At 51.1% G+C, this 17,159-nt stretch overlaps 1 protein-coding gene across 1 annotated transcript in view; it reads right to left on the bottom strand.

Annotated features, from left to right (window-relative positions):
* Positions 1–17,159, bottom strand: part of CPAMD8 (C3 and PZP like alpha-2-macroglobulin domain containing 8) — a 94,270-nt gene that overhangs the window by 30,303 nt on the left and 46,808 nt on the right. Inside the window, exons 20-23 of the mRNA XM_024767435.1 lie at positions 13,354–13,585; positions 8,347–8,500; positions 7,800–7,930; positions 3,026–3,077 (exon numbers count right to left, since the gene is read on the bottom strand). Coding sequence (XP_024623203.1) covers positions 3,026–3,077; positions 7,800–7,930; positions 8,347–8,500; positions 13,354–13,585 — 569 coding nt within the window. The remainder of the gene's footprint in view (positions 1–3,025; positions 3,078–7,799; positions 7,931–8,346; positions 8,501–13,353; positions 13,586–17,159) is intronic.

Genomic DNA, 17,159 nt, shown 5'->3' on the forward strand with positions numbered 1-17,159 from the left:
CTTCACAGATGTACACACATGTCAACATTTATCAAACTACCCTTAAAATATGTCTAATTTATTGTATGTCAATTATACCTCAATAAACATGTTAAAATGTTACTGACCTTACTTTGAATACAAATATATTTGGCCTAGTGTTGATTATGATATAAGAAGTACAAACAATATATAAATGTCCAATAATGTTTCAAAATGTTCCATAATGATCAAATTTTGGAGCAGTCCTTTCATGGAGCATACTAAAGCTCTTTTGAAATGCTGTTTATAATGACTTTACAATAACAAGGAAAAGTTCTCAGGATGTGTTAAGTGAGAAAGGCAAGATATAAAATTACATAGCTCATGAGTCACAACTGTGCTAAAACAAACAATAATCAATCCTATGAAAGTGAATACAACAAAATGTCAAAAGAGGTCATCTTTGGGTATGAACCAGAGGAGATAGTTTCTGTCTTTCTCTCTTTCTAAATTTTCTCTAATACACAGGTATTGCTTTTTCCTTTCCCAATTTTTAAAATTATGGTAAAATACACACAATGTAAAATTTGCCATCTTAACCATCTTTAAGTGTACAGTTCAGTGGCATTAAATACATTCACATTGTGCAAACATCACCACCATCCACCTCAAGAACTCTTTTCATCTTGTAAAACTGAAGCTCTATACTCGCTAAACAATAAACCCCCACTTTCCCCTCCCCCCAGCCCCTGGCAACCACCACTCTACTTTCTGACCCTATAATTTTTACTGCTCTAGGGAGCTCATATAAGTGGAATCATATGGTATTTGTACACACGCATTGCTTTGTTAAAACGTTTTTAATTTAAATTTTACTGAGATAATTATAGATTTATGTGTGACTCTAAGAAATAACACAGAGAAATCTGTGTACTCTTGACCCAGTTTCCCCAATGGTAACATCTCACAAAATTCTAGTATAGTATCACTAACGGGATATTGGCACTGTTACAATCCTCATTCAGATTTCTCCAATTTTATTTTATGGGAGAAAAATAAATGTTGCCATTTTATCATCACACCCACACCCTTTCTCCTTGCCCTAACAACCAATAATATGACAACCATCTCTAAAATTTTGTCATTTCGAAAAACAGAATCTTTTATGTACCCTTTCAGGATTTTTTTTTTTTTTTACTCAATCCACTTCATCCAAGTTGCTGCATGTTATCAATAGCTTCTTCCTTTTTACTCTAGATAGTATTCTAAGATATGGATGGACCACAATTTTTTAACCATTCACCCACTGAAGGACATCTAGACTATTTTCAGTTTGAGGCTATTGCAGATAAAGCTGATATGAACAGTTGTATACAGGTTTTTGTGTGAACATAAGTCTTCATTTCTCTGGGATAAATGCCTAAGAGTGTAGTTACTGGTGGGTATGCTGATGGCATGCTGTCTTTTAAGAAACCACCAAACTGTTTTAAGAAACCACCAGCAGTGACTGTACCACTTTACATTCCCACCAGCAATGGGTGAGAGATCCAGTGTCTCCACATCCTGGCCATCTTTTGGTGCTATCTCTACTTTTTATTTAGTCATTCTGGTAGGTGTGTACTGATAACTCACTGCATTTCAGTGTGCATTTCTGTAATGGTTAACAATGTTGAGCACCTTTTCGTGTGTTTATTTGCCACCTGTACATCTTCTTCGGTGAACTGTTTATTTCTTTTGCCCATTTTCTAATTGGATTGTTTGTTTTATTTACTGTTAAATTTTGAGAGCTCTTTATATATTCTAGATCCTAGTCCTTTGTCAGATCTGGGTTTGGAAATATTTCCTTCCAGTCAGTAACTTGAATTTCCCCCCATTAACAGCATCTTTCACAGAGCAAACATTTTTCATTTTGATGAGGTACATTTATCAATGTTTCCTTTTGTCATTCATACTTTTGGTAATATGTCTAAGAATTCTTTACCTAGCCCTAGATCCCAAAGATTCCTCCCATGTTTTTTTTTCTAGAAGTTGTACAGTTTTACATGTAAGTTCGTGCTCCGTTTTGAGTTAATTCCTGTATAAGGTATGATCTTTCAGTCGAATTTCATGTTTCTGCCAATGGATGTCCAATCGCTCTGGCATCATTTGTTGAGAAGGTTCTCCATCCTCCATTGAACTGCTTGTGCACCATTGTCAAAACTCATTTGAGCACATATGTGATGTATTGCTATTTACTGACAAAAGGGAGGGGGGGATGTTAAAGGAAGCCTGTGTCCAGAGTGTGCTGTGGGTCAGGGGACCTGTTGTGCTGAATGCTTTGGGAACAAGGAGGTGGTACACCTAGAGGGTAGGCATCACCAGGGGACTCCACTTCAGATCCTCTGCTGTGCCTCTTGGCAAAACCTGCCAGGTGAGTGCCCAGTGCCAGGCCCAGCCCAACCTCCAAGCTGGAGGGCTCTTTGGGGAGGGACTGGATGGGGAAGGGGCAGACCCTACCATAGGCAGCTCAGACTCATGTTCCTCCCAGCACTGCCCTGATCCCACAAGGCAGAGGTGTGGACAGGCCTTTGGCCACTCCACCCACTGGGCACTCTGTGCCCATTTCCTGTTCACAGATCATGGGCGGGTATGATGTCAATTTCAGGGGATCAAGGTGCACCCCAGATCTCACACTTTCTGGAACCCACCTTAATTTCCTGCATCCTCCTTTGCTATCCCTGGGTTCTGGGTCACCCTCATTCCCACAGCTTTCCCATGATGTGACTCTAAGACCTCCTTTCCCCAGACCCTGGGTGAGGAGCCCAGGGCCCAAAGACAGCCCTACCCCTGACGGCAGTCTCTTCTCATTGGTGTCTGCAGTCTACCATCATATGTGCTCATTTCCTGCATGGCAGATGCCCAGTCCTCACTCTGGCTTACAGGTGCCCCCAACTGGGACATATCAGAGCTTTGCTGCTGTGTCCCCAGCTCCCAGGGATGGTGGGTGTCCACTCAGCAGCAGGAAAGCTGCCGAAGTGCAGGGGTAAGGGCCAAAGTCCTTGGCAGGGTGGACACGGGAACTCACCATTGGGACAGAAGAAAGCGCTGTAGGTGTATGACCGGGGGGCTCCTTCAGGCTGAAACAGAGAAATGGGGAGAACTGAGAGATGGGGGGTGGCAGCCAGTGCAAGGGCGAAGCCACCCTCCCACGGCAGCAGCTCTGAGTGTGGATCCCGCGGGGTGATACCACGACCACAGGTGCACAGAGATGGACCAGGTCACCTGCCTCCCATGCCCAGATAGGGAAACTGAGGCTCGCTTCCCCTTCTCTGGGCTCTAGTCAAACAAACTCACCAACCGCTCCTAGACTTATCATGTTTCCCACACCCCCATCCTACCCTCCCAGCCACCCCTTTGGCCCAGCTCCAAGCCCAGCTGCTCCCTGTGGGCAGAGAACACTATGACTTGAAGGCTGCCAGGATCTGAGGCCCCATCCAATGTCCAAGAGCACTGAGAAGGGGGCACCCAGGTCTGCCAAGGACGGGGTCTCTGTCCCACTGTCCGATGCATCCCTTGTCTCCTGTCCATCATGCTCCTGCTTCCACCCCTTCCACAACGTCCCCCAAATAACAGAAGGCAGCTGGTTTGTTCTCTTATTTATTTATTTCTAAAATTTATCTATTTTTGGCCCCACCACGTGGCACGAGGAACTTCCCCTGACCAGGGATCGAACCTGTGCCCCCTGCAGTGGAAGCGTGGAGTCTTAACCACTGTACTGCCAGGGAAGTCCTGGCTTGTTCTCTTAAAAGGGAGCACTGGGAATTTAACCCGATACACCTTGTGGGTTTTCGTCTGACCAGAACAGCCCCTGTGGGGTTCTCGCTCTTCCAGATCTCTTTTAGCGCCATCAGCAAATCGGTGAGCTGGGGCCACCTGAGGTCAGACCTCAGACGGTTAATGCTTGGCCACTGCAGCCAGGCAGCCTCCTGGGGTCCCAACTCCTCCTACTGTGAGGGTCATTTTATCTGCCAACTTGTGTAAGCCAGGGCATGCCTAAACATCTGGCCAAATGTTACTTCTGGGCATACCTGTGAGGACTTGTCTTAAAGGAGTCAGCACTTGAATTGGTGGACAGTGATGTAGATGGCCCTCCCCAACGTGGTGGCCCCCAAACACTCCATTGAGGGCCCCAATACAACAACAGGCAGAGGAAGGATGAATTCTCTCTCTGCCAGACTGCTTGAGTTGGGGCATCCATCTTCTCTGCCCTCGATGCTTCTGACCTTCAAACTCACAGATGGCAGACTTCTCAGCCTCCATGGGGACTTCTCAGCCTCCATGATCGTGTAAGCCAATTGCTTATAATAAATCTCTTCCTAGAGAAATGTATACGTCCTATTGGCTCTGTTTATCCGCAGCACCCTGACTAATACACCCACTCCTTGCTGGGTGACCGAGGTCCACTCACTTAACCTCTCTGGACCTCTATTTGTCATCTCTAAGACGGGGGTGATGAAGGTGCCGACCTTACCGCGATGTGAGGGTTAGGTGTATTTCAGACAGAGCCTGGCGTCTTCTCAGTGCTGCTCAACAGTCAGCTCTTGTTAGCGTTCCTCATCCCCCTCTTCCCCCCACCCCCGCCCCCAGTCCTCTGTTGAAGCTGCAAAGATGGGCGTCATCCATCCTGGGTCTGTACTGATGAGTCCGGGAGGCACCTGTCTGGATCATGTCCACTTCCTGCTATCATCCCAGGGCCACGCCCAGGGGCCTGCACCGGGGTCCTGCCTCACCCACGCAAGCCACAACCTGACACCCACACTGCACACCTCGCTAGCAAACCTTTAGCAAAATCACCTGCGGTTGGCACCGAGAGGCCAAGCGCACCCTTGTGGATGATGCTGAGCTGTCCAGCAGCCGGATTGTCATCTCACACCCAGAAGGCCTGACGCGGAGCCCACAGGCCATCTGCTCAGCCACAGGCTCCAGGGTGAGCCCTCGAGATTTTGCTTGGACTTCAGCAACCCCCTAACCGATCTATCAGCTCAGCCCCTTGTTGGAAAAGGGGTTGAGTCACTGGACAGGGCCTGGCCATTGTAAGCCCATGATAGCTATACAATCATAAAAATGATTCATAACTCAGATGTCTATCAATGGCTGAATGGATAAACAAAATGTGGTCCATGCATACGACGCAACATTATACAACCGTGAAAAGGGATGGAGCGCTGACATGCGCTACAATGTAAATGGACCTCAAAAACATCATGCTAAGTGAAAGAAGCCAGACAGGAAAGGCCACATAGTGTACGGTTCCATTTATATGAAATGTCCAGAACAAGCAAACCCAGAGACACAATCTGAGTCCTTCTGCTGGTGCTGAGATGCCCTCTGGCTCCGGCTGACCATCCAGGGCCTCCTGGACACACCCCCACCCCCAGCATAGCCTCTGAAGCAGCCAATGGGCTGCTCGTGGCCACGCCACCCTGTCTTCTTTTCTGGCTCAACTCAGAGGGGACCCTGGTGCCAGCCTCTCTCCTCCACATGCTGCCCTGGCTTTTAGCTGATCCTGGGTTCCAACCTCCTTCACCTCTGTGCTCAAGGCAGCTCCTGACCAGGTTCCAACACATGGTCACTGCATGATGTCGTTATTACCTCTGGCAAGACTTTTCTACAACCTTGTAGCACAGATCAGTGCTTCGTTCTTGTCTGTTCTATGGATTTATCTATTCATATAAATAGGATCATACACCATGTGGCCTTGTGTGTCTGGCTTCTTTAACTCAGCATAACATTTTCAAGGTTCATCTACACTGTTGCATGAATCAGCGTTTCATTCCTTTTTATGACTGAGTAATATTCTGTGGAATTGGGTAACTGGATCCCCTTGCACCACATTTATCCATTCATCAGCTGATGGACATATCCTAAAACGGAAAGAGTGTCCCTGGTTTATGTCCAGGTTCCCCCAGTTGACCATTCTAAATGCCTGGATGACCACAGACCACTTTTCTTTAGCACTCAGGCCAGGCATCAAGAGATGTCTTCCACACACTCTCATTTAACCGTCCAGCAGTTTCATGTTTGAATCCAGGGCTCTCACTCCAGAGCCCACCCCAAGCCAAGAAGGCAGACTTCCTCTCACTCCTGTGATGCCTGCCAGGCTCCCCTCATGGGTCTGAATTATGTCAGCCTCCTCTTTGATCCTGTGAACTCCACTGAGACACGGTGGGGTGATGGAAGGCTCTCAGCCTTCCAGCAGAAATGCAAAAGGTCACAATCCCCTGGGCCAGCTGGGGATCCAGGAGGGATGGCGTTCGCCGCCCCTCCTCCTGATACACACCCACGACAGCTCGGCCATCACCTGCTTCCCCACCACGTGTCTCTCAGGAATGGCCTTTCTGTTGTATTCAGACTCCTGCCCGGCAGGTGGCACGTGGTGTCTTGGGAGGGTCCATCGTATAACTGATGGAGCGAGCGACCCATGCGCTCAGAGCTCTGTGGTGGGATGAGATGGGAGAAGCTGTGCACCCAGTGCCTCCTATTTCATAAATCCATTTTTCTAATTCATGCTTCATTTTTTTGCATTGACATTTCAAGTCTTCTGATGCCTAACTCATACCTCCTATCCTCCAGTGCTGTCTGTACAGAGCTGGACCAGTGGATGCTGCAGACATAGGACACTGCTGAACAGCATGAAAGGGAGGAAAGGCTTGAGGATAAGAGAATCGTTCTCTGTGCATCTAGAAATTCCTCCTGCAGAGGAAGAAGACAAGAGCTCCAGGCCTCCAGATCAGGCTGGCCACACTGGGGGGCTCGCTGCCTCCTTGGACTGAGGTAGGGCAGGCTGTGGTCCAGGGAACGTGCTCAGGCTGTGCAAAGGGTCACCAGGGGTCTCTGCATTTCCTGTTGAGGCCATCCTATCCTGCTGGCTCACAGAGATGGCGTGCCTCATCTGATGACACACTCGGAGGACTCCATCACGTCATGTCAACAAAGCTGCAGCAGTAACCCATCCACCTCCAGGAGTTCCACCCAGCGCGTGTGTGACTCCAGGCACTGATGGGAACCATTTGTGCTCAGCCCCGTGAGGACTGCAGCTGGGAGGGAGGGCAGCTGTTTGCAGCTGGGCTACTGGGGAGGGGCAGAGACTCGGGGCCACTGTGAGGAGATTCAGTGGGGCTGCTGTGTGCTCTCCATGCAGCACTAAACAGGAGTCGCTCCACAGCTCTGGGCTCTGATACATCTGAGCAGCCCAAAAAAGACGGGGCACTGTTGCTGCTACAAGCCCAGCACTGTGAAGTGCCGTGTGCATTCTCCAACCTTCCCCATGCTATGGGGTAAGCGTGAGCATCCCAGTCTTACAGAGCAGAGTCGGAATAACAAGACACTCGCTGAGCCCCATGTGTAAGTGGCAGATCCCAGATTCACAGCCCAGAGAGGGTCGGGATGGTCTGGGGGCCCCTGCTGGAGGCTCCGTGTCCTTCTCACACAGGCATTCCAAGGACAACCCTCTGAATGATGGGTCATAGTCCCTACAATTGCCTATTGACAAACGGACAGCCAGGAGACAGGGGCACACCACCCTCCAGGGTGATCAAGCCGGGGGTCAGGAGGACACTTCCCTGCAGCCCGTGTGAGTCCCAAATCACTTCACCAAAGCCTGCTCTGCTCCTTGGAGAGGAGATGGATGCCGCAGTCCTCCAGCAAGGCAGCCCCGTCACCTGCCCCAAGCCCCAGAGCAGGACTCATGGGGGCTGCCCTGGCCCTGGCTTGGGAAGGGACCACACTCTCCGGCCCCAACCTCACTGTTGAGGTAATCAGGCCCTGGCCAAGTGCCTCGAGTGAGGACATAGGCTTACCTCAACCATCACACCGCGCCGGATGTGATCCGTCCCAATGGGGACCCTCCTGTCAGCGTAATTCTCCTCCGGGGTTCTGACCGACTTCCCATCCCGGCAGCAGCTCGCTTCTCTGTAAGCCAGGACTTTGGCTGCGGAGATTTGAGTACTCGGTGCTGGCTCTCAGAACAGGTCCCTATCCGGCGCTGTTCTATACCCCACCCTTGTCCCAGGCTTCCCAGGTGTGCATGCACACATACGTGCGTGTATGTGCCTATGCGCGTGTGTGCACGGTGTAGGCTGGATGTGTGTGCATGCATATGTATGCATGTGTGCAAGTGTGCGTGCATGCGTGTGCTACCTCGGTTTGGCATCTTAAAAGACTGGCTTCCCCCAGATGAGGCCCCCTACCTCCTGATCATTCCCTCTGGCCTGCATCCCCAGCAGCTGTCTTGCCCCTTGAATTCATCTTCTGCCCCGCTGACCCTTCACCCGTGCCTGGACTCTGCACCTGAACCCCTTGGCAGCCTGGAGAGTGGAGTTGCCCAAAGAAGCACATGACCCTCACCTGTGATGTTGCTGAGACCCAGGTCGCCAAAGGACAGAACCACCCAGGAGGGTTCCATCTCCCCGGGGACCACACACGTCTTCTTGGTCAGATGGCGTTTGCCAGGATGTCCGACAAATTGGATGCCCTTGGGAACTGAGATCTTCACGTAGACCTGGAGAGTGTGGCAAGAACCATGGTGCCCGGAATCTGTGTGCCCTCCCAGCACACCCCACTGCCCACTGCACTCCGTCCACCCTGGCAGCCTTTCCCCCAAAGCCACGCTCTCTTTGGGAGGCTCTCTTTCCATTTCTGATCAGAACAAACCACTTACCATTGTCCTGCTGGGAGCCCCCTCCTTCCCTCAGCCCCCTGAACCCTCACTGGTCCAGCTCTCCCTTGGGACCAAGGGCTGTCCCTCTGGCCAAGCATGGGATAAGAGGGGCCACTCCACATGCAGGCCCCGCAGGGAACTTCATCTGACCCTCTTTCCAGCCACTGAGGTCCACCGAGTCACAATAGAGTTTGGTGTGCACATGCGTATGTGTCATGTGTGTGCTGTGCATGCATGCGTCTCTGTGTGCACACCTGTGTGTAGGCGTAGCATTACACGGTGTGTGAGTGCACGCGAGTGAAGGCAAGTGTCTCTGCACACGTGCAAGCATGGCTCTCTACACATGTGGGCTTGTGCACACCATGTCTCCGCGTGCATGTTGTGTACGTGTGTGTGTTTATAACCCTCGATCTACAGTAGGCTCTTTGCTCCACACGCATTTGTCCAACCAGCACATATGCAGCACCTGGTGGGTTCAGGAGCCCTGCTAGGAGCTCAAGAAACAGATCTGAACAGACAAGAGCGATCCCTGGGCCTCAGAGGCTTGACGTGCCTGAGTCACGCACACACGCAGGTGTGTACAAGGAAGCTTTACAGTGGCAAGTGTGACAGTGTCTGAATCCTGCCCAAGGGCAGGCCCAGTAGAACCTGAATGAGAACGGTTGGTGCAGGGTGCTTTGGGGACTCCCCCATTCCCCTCGAGACAGCATCCTTCTAGAAAGTTCTTCCAGGGAGGAAAGAAGAAATTCCAGCATCAAGCATCGGTGAGATACATTTTCCAGGTGCTGGATGGAACCCGCTGTCCAGGCTGAGGGGTCTGGATGTGCCTGTTTTCCTGGAACCTCAGGAAGAGCACATGGAGAACACCTGCTGCCCGGCAGGGCTTCCTTCTTCCCGCTGACAAGCCAACCACCAGTGCCTGCTAGGAGCTGAAATGGGCACCTGGGGGGCCTGCCTGCAGTTCAGGAGGGAGCCTCCCTTGGGGGCCACCCTGTGATTAGGGACCACCCTACATTTATTCTGGCTTTCTGAAACTAGGGTCCTATTCCTCCTAGCCATAAGCTACATAAAAAGCATGAATGATAAAGGTTCTGGGTTTGGGGGCACCTTTATCCCAGCTGACTGCCCTGAGCCCCTCACATGTCCTCCTTGGCCCCCTCCAGGCCACCGCGTGGCCACTGCCGTGGTTCTCACTCAGTGGCTCTCACTCAGATTACTGCAGAAGCGTCCCCCTTCTCTCCTGCTTTTCCAACCAGACCCTAAAGCCCAGCCAGATTGTGTCACGGTCAGTTTCTGGGACAGGCCAAGCTGCCTCCTGCCTGTCACTTGCATATACTATTCCCTCTTCCAGGAATGCCCTTCCAGAGCTGGTGCCCAGCTTAAGCATCGCCCAAAGACTTCGGCGTTCAGAGAAGCCACCCCTCCTCAGGGCCTCCCTGGCTTCCTGTAGACACTTAATTCTTTTTTTTTTTTTTTCTGGCCGCACTGTGTGGCACGGCTTGCGGGATCTTAGCTCCCCAACCAGGAATGAAACCTCTGCCCCCTGCAGTGGAAGCGCAGAATCCTAACCACTGGACGGCTGGGCAATTCCCGACACCTAATTCTAACACAGGTCTGCCACTCACTCCCTGGGGGACCTTGAACATACGACGATGCTTCTCTGAGCTCCCCAAGCGGGAATGATTCCATCACAGCCCCTCCTTCCTCAGCCCACGTGGGCACTTGATAATGATACAGTTAAAATCATCCACCCAGCACTGGGCACAGAGATGCGTGCCCAAGAACACCGAGTTAGTGGCATCAGAGCTCCAGGTGAGCTCAGGCAGACCCCACGTCCTGAGCATTGGGGTCTTCAGATTCCCACACAGAGCGTGGCACGCATCAGGTATCGGGCGATAGCTTTTGAGTGAATGAATTCAAATCACTCACATCTTACACACAGGAATTCCTTTCTGGTGGCCTCTGGGTGTTTCATTTCTATTCCAGACCTGCACTGACCCCTTTTATTTTCACTTGGAATTTTCTTTTCATTAAAGACCCAAGACAGAAGTTACTGTGTGACAGTACATTACGTGTGGCTCAAATAAGCATCGGGGAGTCAAATGCAAATACCAGCCTCAAACCCGGACTGTGCCAGGCAGAAGGCAATGGGAGGGGTCCTTTACTGGCCTCAGGGCCAGCATACGGCATTCTGAACAACACGTTCTTGGGTAGATGTAATCAGTCAGCAGAGGTATAGAATTTGCAAAGGAAAAAGGGAGTAAATGATTTCATGGAAGCTCAAGGTCAGCCTCTGAGCTGAGACTCAGAGACTCGGGACACTGCTGTCTCCACTCTGGGCCAGCCTCAGAAATGATCACAGACATAGCCGAGGGTGCAGGGGGTGAGGGTAGATCTCTCACACCCAGATAAGGAAACTGAGACAAAGTGGGCTGGTGAATGGAAACAGCAAGCTGAAGTCCAAAGGGTCATCTGGGGGATGCTGAGACAGGTATGCGCTGGGACTACAGCTGTGCCGTGGGGGATCCGCCACCTCCACTCAGGACCTCCACCCCCAGCAGCCTCGCTGCCCTTCAGGTGGCAAATTCCAATCACTCCCTGGCCAGAAGGCCTTGTTTTTCAAGAAAAGCCAGAAATCTGGGCAGGGGGTGGATAAAATCTCTTGGTTTCCAGTGTCTTTGGCCTGGGGCTGCCCCTCCCATCTCTGCCCTTGGTGGGGAATGTGCCGGCAGCCTTGAGGGGGGCGGGTGCACACACATGGGCAGGGCCAGGACAAGGTTAGCAGGCTCCTCCCGGCTGGCTGGGGTGAGGCTGAGACCTGTAGCCTGACCTCCAGGCCAAGCTGCGGAAAGCTGGCTTGCTCCCAGCTAGACCCCTGGCCCTGCACCCCACGCACTCCTCCATTTGTAGCCTCGGCTCCCAGCTCCCACTCCTGAGGGTTGCCCCTAACTCTGGGAGCCCACCTCCTCTCTCTTCCTGCCACCCCCCAGCTGACATCCAGGCTGAGATGGTGCAAAATGATTACAAAGGCGGGGGAGGAGGGTGCCCCTGCCTTCCTGCAGCCGCACTGATGCTCGGGCCCCCAAACACCCCTTCCCTATCCTGCCCCCACCTGACCCTGGTCCTCGCGGCTCCCTCCACATTGCCTGCCATCCCTCCTCCTCGTCTGAAATCCCCAAGCCCACCTCCTTGGGGTAGCTGTTATCGGTTGTATTGTGTCCCCCAGGAAGATATGTTGAAATCCTAACCCCCGGTACCTATAAATGTGACCTCATTTGGAACTACGGTCTCTGCAGACGTCATCAAGTTCCAATGAGGTCATTAGGGTAGACCCTAATCCAATAAAACAGGGACTCTTCTCAGAGGAAATTTGGACACAGAGATAACAAGAGAAGTCACCCTGGGGCCCCTTGATGAGATAAGGCGACAGCTCTATGACCCCAACTAGGTCGGGTCTACCAGCCCCTTGCCAGCCTGAAGAAGCTACAGAAGACAGACTCTGTCGCCCTTTATCCTCCCAATAAAGATTTCTTGGGGTTCACGTCTCTCAGGGGGGATTTGAGGTAGGAGGTAGAGGGGCCCCGGGGCTGGACAGCTGGTGTTTGCCAAGTGGAGTAAAATTGGAGCTTTGTTTTTCCCTAGACACTCCAAGGCCAAAGTTAAAGGCAGGAGCTGAGCTCTACTGGAGTAAAGAGATAAGATGACCACTCCTAAGGTCAAGGAGACCTCCCTGACTACACATGCGCAGAAAGCCTCCTCAGGGGTCAAAAAGGAGGGGGCGCCACTCCATAATAGGTGATGCCAAACCTCCCACAGGCCTCTGTGCTAGAATCCATCTTGGCAAAAATATACACAAGCATGTTGGAGCGGGTCCTAGGGCAGGTCAGATGTGGGAAGAGAAGGTGCTGACAACTGGCCAAAGGTAAACAAAGGCCGGGAAGAACTGCCCTGTAGAAATGATTTAACCGCCCCTTTACTGCACTCCTTCTCATTAGGGAGGATGCCCACACCTTCCTCTCCGGGTGTGTACTTCTGCCTTGCTTCTGTCTTAAACAACTGTCTCTCTGTGTGCTCTCCCACTTGTAGCGCTGTGTCTCTCATCATAAACTTCACCTGTTTATGCAGGTTTTGCCTCTTTGAGAAATTCATTTTGCAAACAGAGCAACAGCCAGGGAAACTCTGCTTCTAGCCTCTGGCCCCTGGTGGTCTAGTGGCTAGCATTCCTGGTTTTCATCCAGGCTACCCAGGTCCAATTCCTGGGCAGAGAACTAAGACCCAGCTTCAAGACCACTTGCTGCTGTCGCTCCGAGATCACCTGACTCCATGCCGTTCCAGATGATACTCACCCTCCCGCACCCCTGCAGGGTCAGGAGTCAACGACAGTGGCTCCATCACATCCGTCACCCTCTAACCCCGCCATGCACACACTCCCACCCCCAACCTGCCCGGGTGTAGACAGCTGGTGAAGTAGAAGCTGACTCATCCAGCCTCTGCCTCACTAATAACACAGATGCTGTCCCCCACGGCCCTCCAGGATGACCCCATGCCGCCCTGCCTGCCCCACATCCCAGGTGCTGTGCCCCTCCAATCCCTCCCCCCAGGATGACCCCACCTCCCTCTGCTTCCTGCCGTTAAGGATGTCACCCCTCCCCCCCTTAATGGGAAAGGCTGTGTATGGAGGGCGGGTTCGGTACCTCGATGCAGGTGTCCATGTAGTTGTAGATGCTGAGCGGGATTTTGGCCTGCTCCCCGCGGACCACGTTGGGGGGCAGGGTGAAGTCGACAAAGAAGGTCTTGAAGGTCTTCAGCAGAGTGGGCTCGGCAATGCCCAGGCCCCTCTCGGCAGACAGACCCACTGCCTCACCCACCCAGCTGGTGATGGAGTCAGGGACCTGCACGCTGAGTGTGTCCTCGCCTGATGGATCACTGCGGAAAGATGGACAACCGTGTGCTCTTCTCCACGGCCGTGCCGCAGCGGCCAGGTGGGAACAGAGGAGTCCAGCCGTATGGCCTTGGGCTCCAGGGTGGTGCCCCCCGCAACTGCCCCGACAGCTTGGAAATAAGCACTAAAGGCACCCCACAGCGTGTGACAGGAGAAAGTCATCCCTCGGCCCTGACTCGCCATAATCAGAAACATGAATGTCTCTCAGGACAGCTGTGATCACAGGACCATTCAAAACATGGGTCCAGAGAGGCAAACTCTGGCAGTGTGTGCTCTGCCCAGCTTAGGGGAGAAAGACGCTGAATCAAGGGGACTGGTCACTTAGAGCATGCTTGTGTGTCTCCCAGAAAGACATGTCCAAGCCCTAACCCCTGGTAACCTGTGAATGGGACATTATTTGGAAATAGGGTCTTTGCAGATGCCACTAGTTAAGATGAAGCCACACTGGAGTAGACTGGGCCCTAATCCAATGACAGGTGTCCTTAGAAGAGGAGGGAAATTCAGACAGAGAGAAGAAGGCCAGGCGAGGATGGAGGCAGAGACTGGAGTAATGCAGCCACAAGCCAAGGAATGTCTGCCTGTGGGGGACACCCACACTTCCTGGCCTGGCATCCTTGTCCCATACACTCCTGTGGAGCCCAGCTCCCTGTTAATTAAGGACGTATGTGTGATTTTTCAGGCCTGCCCACAGGCCTGCAGGTCTCACGGGGTGGGAGTAGGGTAGGGAGGTGAGGGGTGCGTGTGCACTGGGGTCTCTGAGGGGAGCTGCAGCCAAGGACTCAGGGCCCCTGGCTGGCCATGCTCTTTTCATGTTTGCATTCCCAGCCCAGAATTTCCATTCCCAGGTCTCTTTAGCATAAGGGACCACGGGCAGAGGTTTTCTTCAGACACCTCTGCCAAGGCCTCTTTATGGTCAGAAGGAAACACTGAAGACATCCCTCCCCAGTTGGAGTACTTTCCCACTCCTAACTCTCTCCCCTGTCCACCCCCAACCCCACCTCATGGTCCATAAAGCTGCTGGAGCCTTTTGTTCAGGGCTCCCTCCAAGTGAGATGACCCCTATGTCTTGGCGGATCCACCTGACAGTGGGCCATTCTGTGGGGAACAGAACAGGGGGAGACATATACAGAACACTCTACCCAACAACAACAATGGGACACACATACTTCTGAAGTGCACTTGGGGTATTTTCCAGGACAGACCCATAGGTTAAGCTACAAACTAAGCCTCAGTGGGCTTAAAAAGAGAGATAGCATACCAAGTCCCTTCTCTGACCACAATAAGATGAATGAAGTTAGAAATCAACAAGAGAAGGAAAGCTGGAAAATTTACAAATTTGTGGAAATTAACACATTCTTAAACAGCAAAGGATCAAAGAAGAGATCACAAAGGAAATTAAAAAGTACTTAGAACTCCCTCTTGCTAGAGCATTGGAATCACAACTAGCTGCTGAACAATCAGGGGCAGGAAGACACTGGAGCTCACCAAAAAAGATACCCCACATCCAAAGACAAAGGAGAGGCCGCAATGAGACGGTAGGAGGGCGGCCATCACAATAAAATCAAATCCCGTAACTGCTGGGTGGGTGACTCACAAACTGGAGAACACTTATACCACAGAAGCCCACCCACTGGAGCGAAGGTTCTGAGCCCCACGTCAGGCTTCCCAACCTGGGGTCCAGCAACAGGAACTCCCAGAGAATCAGAGTTTGAAGGCTAGCAGGATTTGATTGCAGGACTTCAACAGGACTGGGCGAAACAGCGACTCCACTCTTGAAGGGCACATACAAAGTGTGTGCATTAGGACCCAGGGGGAACTGAACCAGACCTACCTGCTAGTGTTGACGGGTCTTCTGCAGAGGTGGGGGTGGGTGGCTGTGGCTCACTGCAGGGACAAGGACACTGACAGCAGAAGTTATGGGAAGTACTCATTGGTGTGAGCCCCCACCCCCAGACCTCCATTAGCCCCACCAAAGAGCCTGTAGGCTCCAGTGCTGGGTCGCTTCAGGCCAAACAACCAACAGCGAGGGAACCCAGCCCCACCCATCAGCAGACAATTGGATTAAAGTTTTACTGAGCTCTGCCCACCAGAGCAACACCTGGCTCTACCCATCACCAGTCCCTCCCATCAGGAAGCTTGCACGAGCCTCTTAGATAGCCTCAACCACCAGAGGGCAGACAGCAGACACAAGAGGGACTACAATCCTGCAGCCTGCCGGAGGAAAACCACAATCAGAGAAAGATAGATGAAATGAAAATGCAGAGGATTATGTCCCAGATGAAGGAACAAGATAAAACCCCAGAAAAACCACTAAACTCCAGAAAAAGAATTCAGAATAATGATAGTGAAGATGATCCAGGACCTCGGAAAAAGAATGGAGGCAAAGATCGAGAAGATGCAAGAAATGTTTAACAAAGACCTAGAAAAATTAAAGAACAAACAAACAGAGATGAACAATACAATAACTGAAATGAAAATTACACTACAAAGAATCCATAGCAGAATAACTGAGACAGAAGAATGGATAAGTGACCTGGAAGACAGAATGGTGGAATTCACTGCTGCAGAACAGAATAAAGAAAACAGAATGAAAAGAAATGAAGACAGCCTAAGAGACCTCTGGGACAACATTCACATTATAGGGGTCCCAGCAGGAGAAGAGACAGACAAAGGACCCGAGAAAATATTTGAAGAGATTATAGTCCAAAACTTCCCTAACACGGGAAAGGAAATAGCCACCCAGGTCCAGGAAGTGCAGAGAGTCCCAGGCAGGATAAACCCAAGGAGAAACACGCCAAGACACATAGTAATCAGACTGAGAAAAATTAAGGACAAAGGAAAATTATTAAAAGCAACAAGGGAAAAATGACAAATAACATACAAGGGAACTCCATAAGGTTAACAGCTGATTTCTCAGCAGAAACTCTGCAAGCCAGAAGGGAGTGGCACGATATATTTAAAGTGATGAAAGGGAAGAAACTACAACCAAGACTACCCTACCTGGCAAAGATCTCATTCAGGTTTGACAGAGAAATCAAAAGCTTTACAGACAAACAAAAGATAAGAGCACTCAGCACCACCAAACCAGCTCTACAACAAATGCTAAAGGAACTTCTCTAAGTGGGAAACACAAGAGAAGAAAAGGACCTAGAAAAACAAACCCATAACAATTAAGAAAATGGAAATAGGAACATACATGTCGATAATTACCTTAAACGTGAATGGATTAAATGCTCCAACCAAAAGACACAGGTTCACTGAATGAATACAAAAACAAGACCCATACACATGCTGTCTACAAGAGACCCACTTCAGACCTAGGGACACATACAGACCGAAAGGGGATGGAAAAAGATATTCCACACAAATGGAAATCAAAAGAAAGCTGGAGCAGCAATACTCATATCAGATAAAATAGACTTTAAAATAAAGAATGTTGGGGGCTTCCCTGGTGGCGCAGTGATTGAGAGTCTGCCTGCTAATGCAGGGGACATGGGTTCGTGCCCTGGTCCGGGAAGATCCCACATGCCGCGGAGCGGCTGGGCCCGTGAGCCATGG

This window comes from Neophocaena asiaeorientalis, unplaced genomic scaffold (genome assembly GCF_003031525.2).
Source record: "Neophocaena asiaeorientalis asiaeorientalis breed wild unplaced genomic scaffold, Neophocaena_asiaeorientalis_V1.1 scaffold87, whole genome shotgun sequence".
Lineage (NCBI taxonomy): Eukaryota > Metazoa > Chordata > Mammalia > Artiodactyla > Phocoenidae > Neophocaena > Neophocaena asiaeorientalis.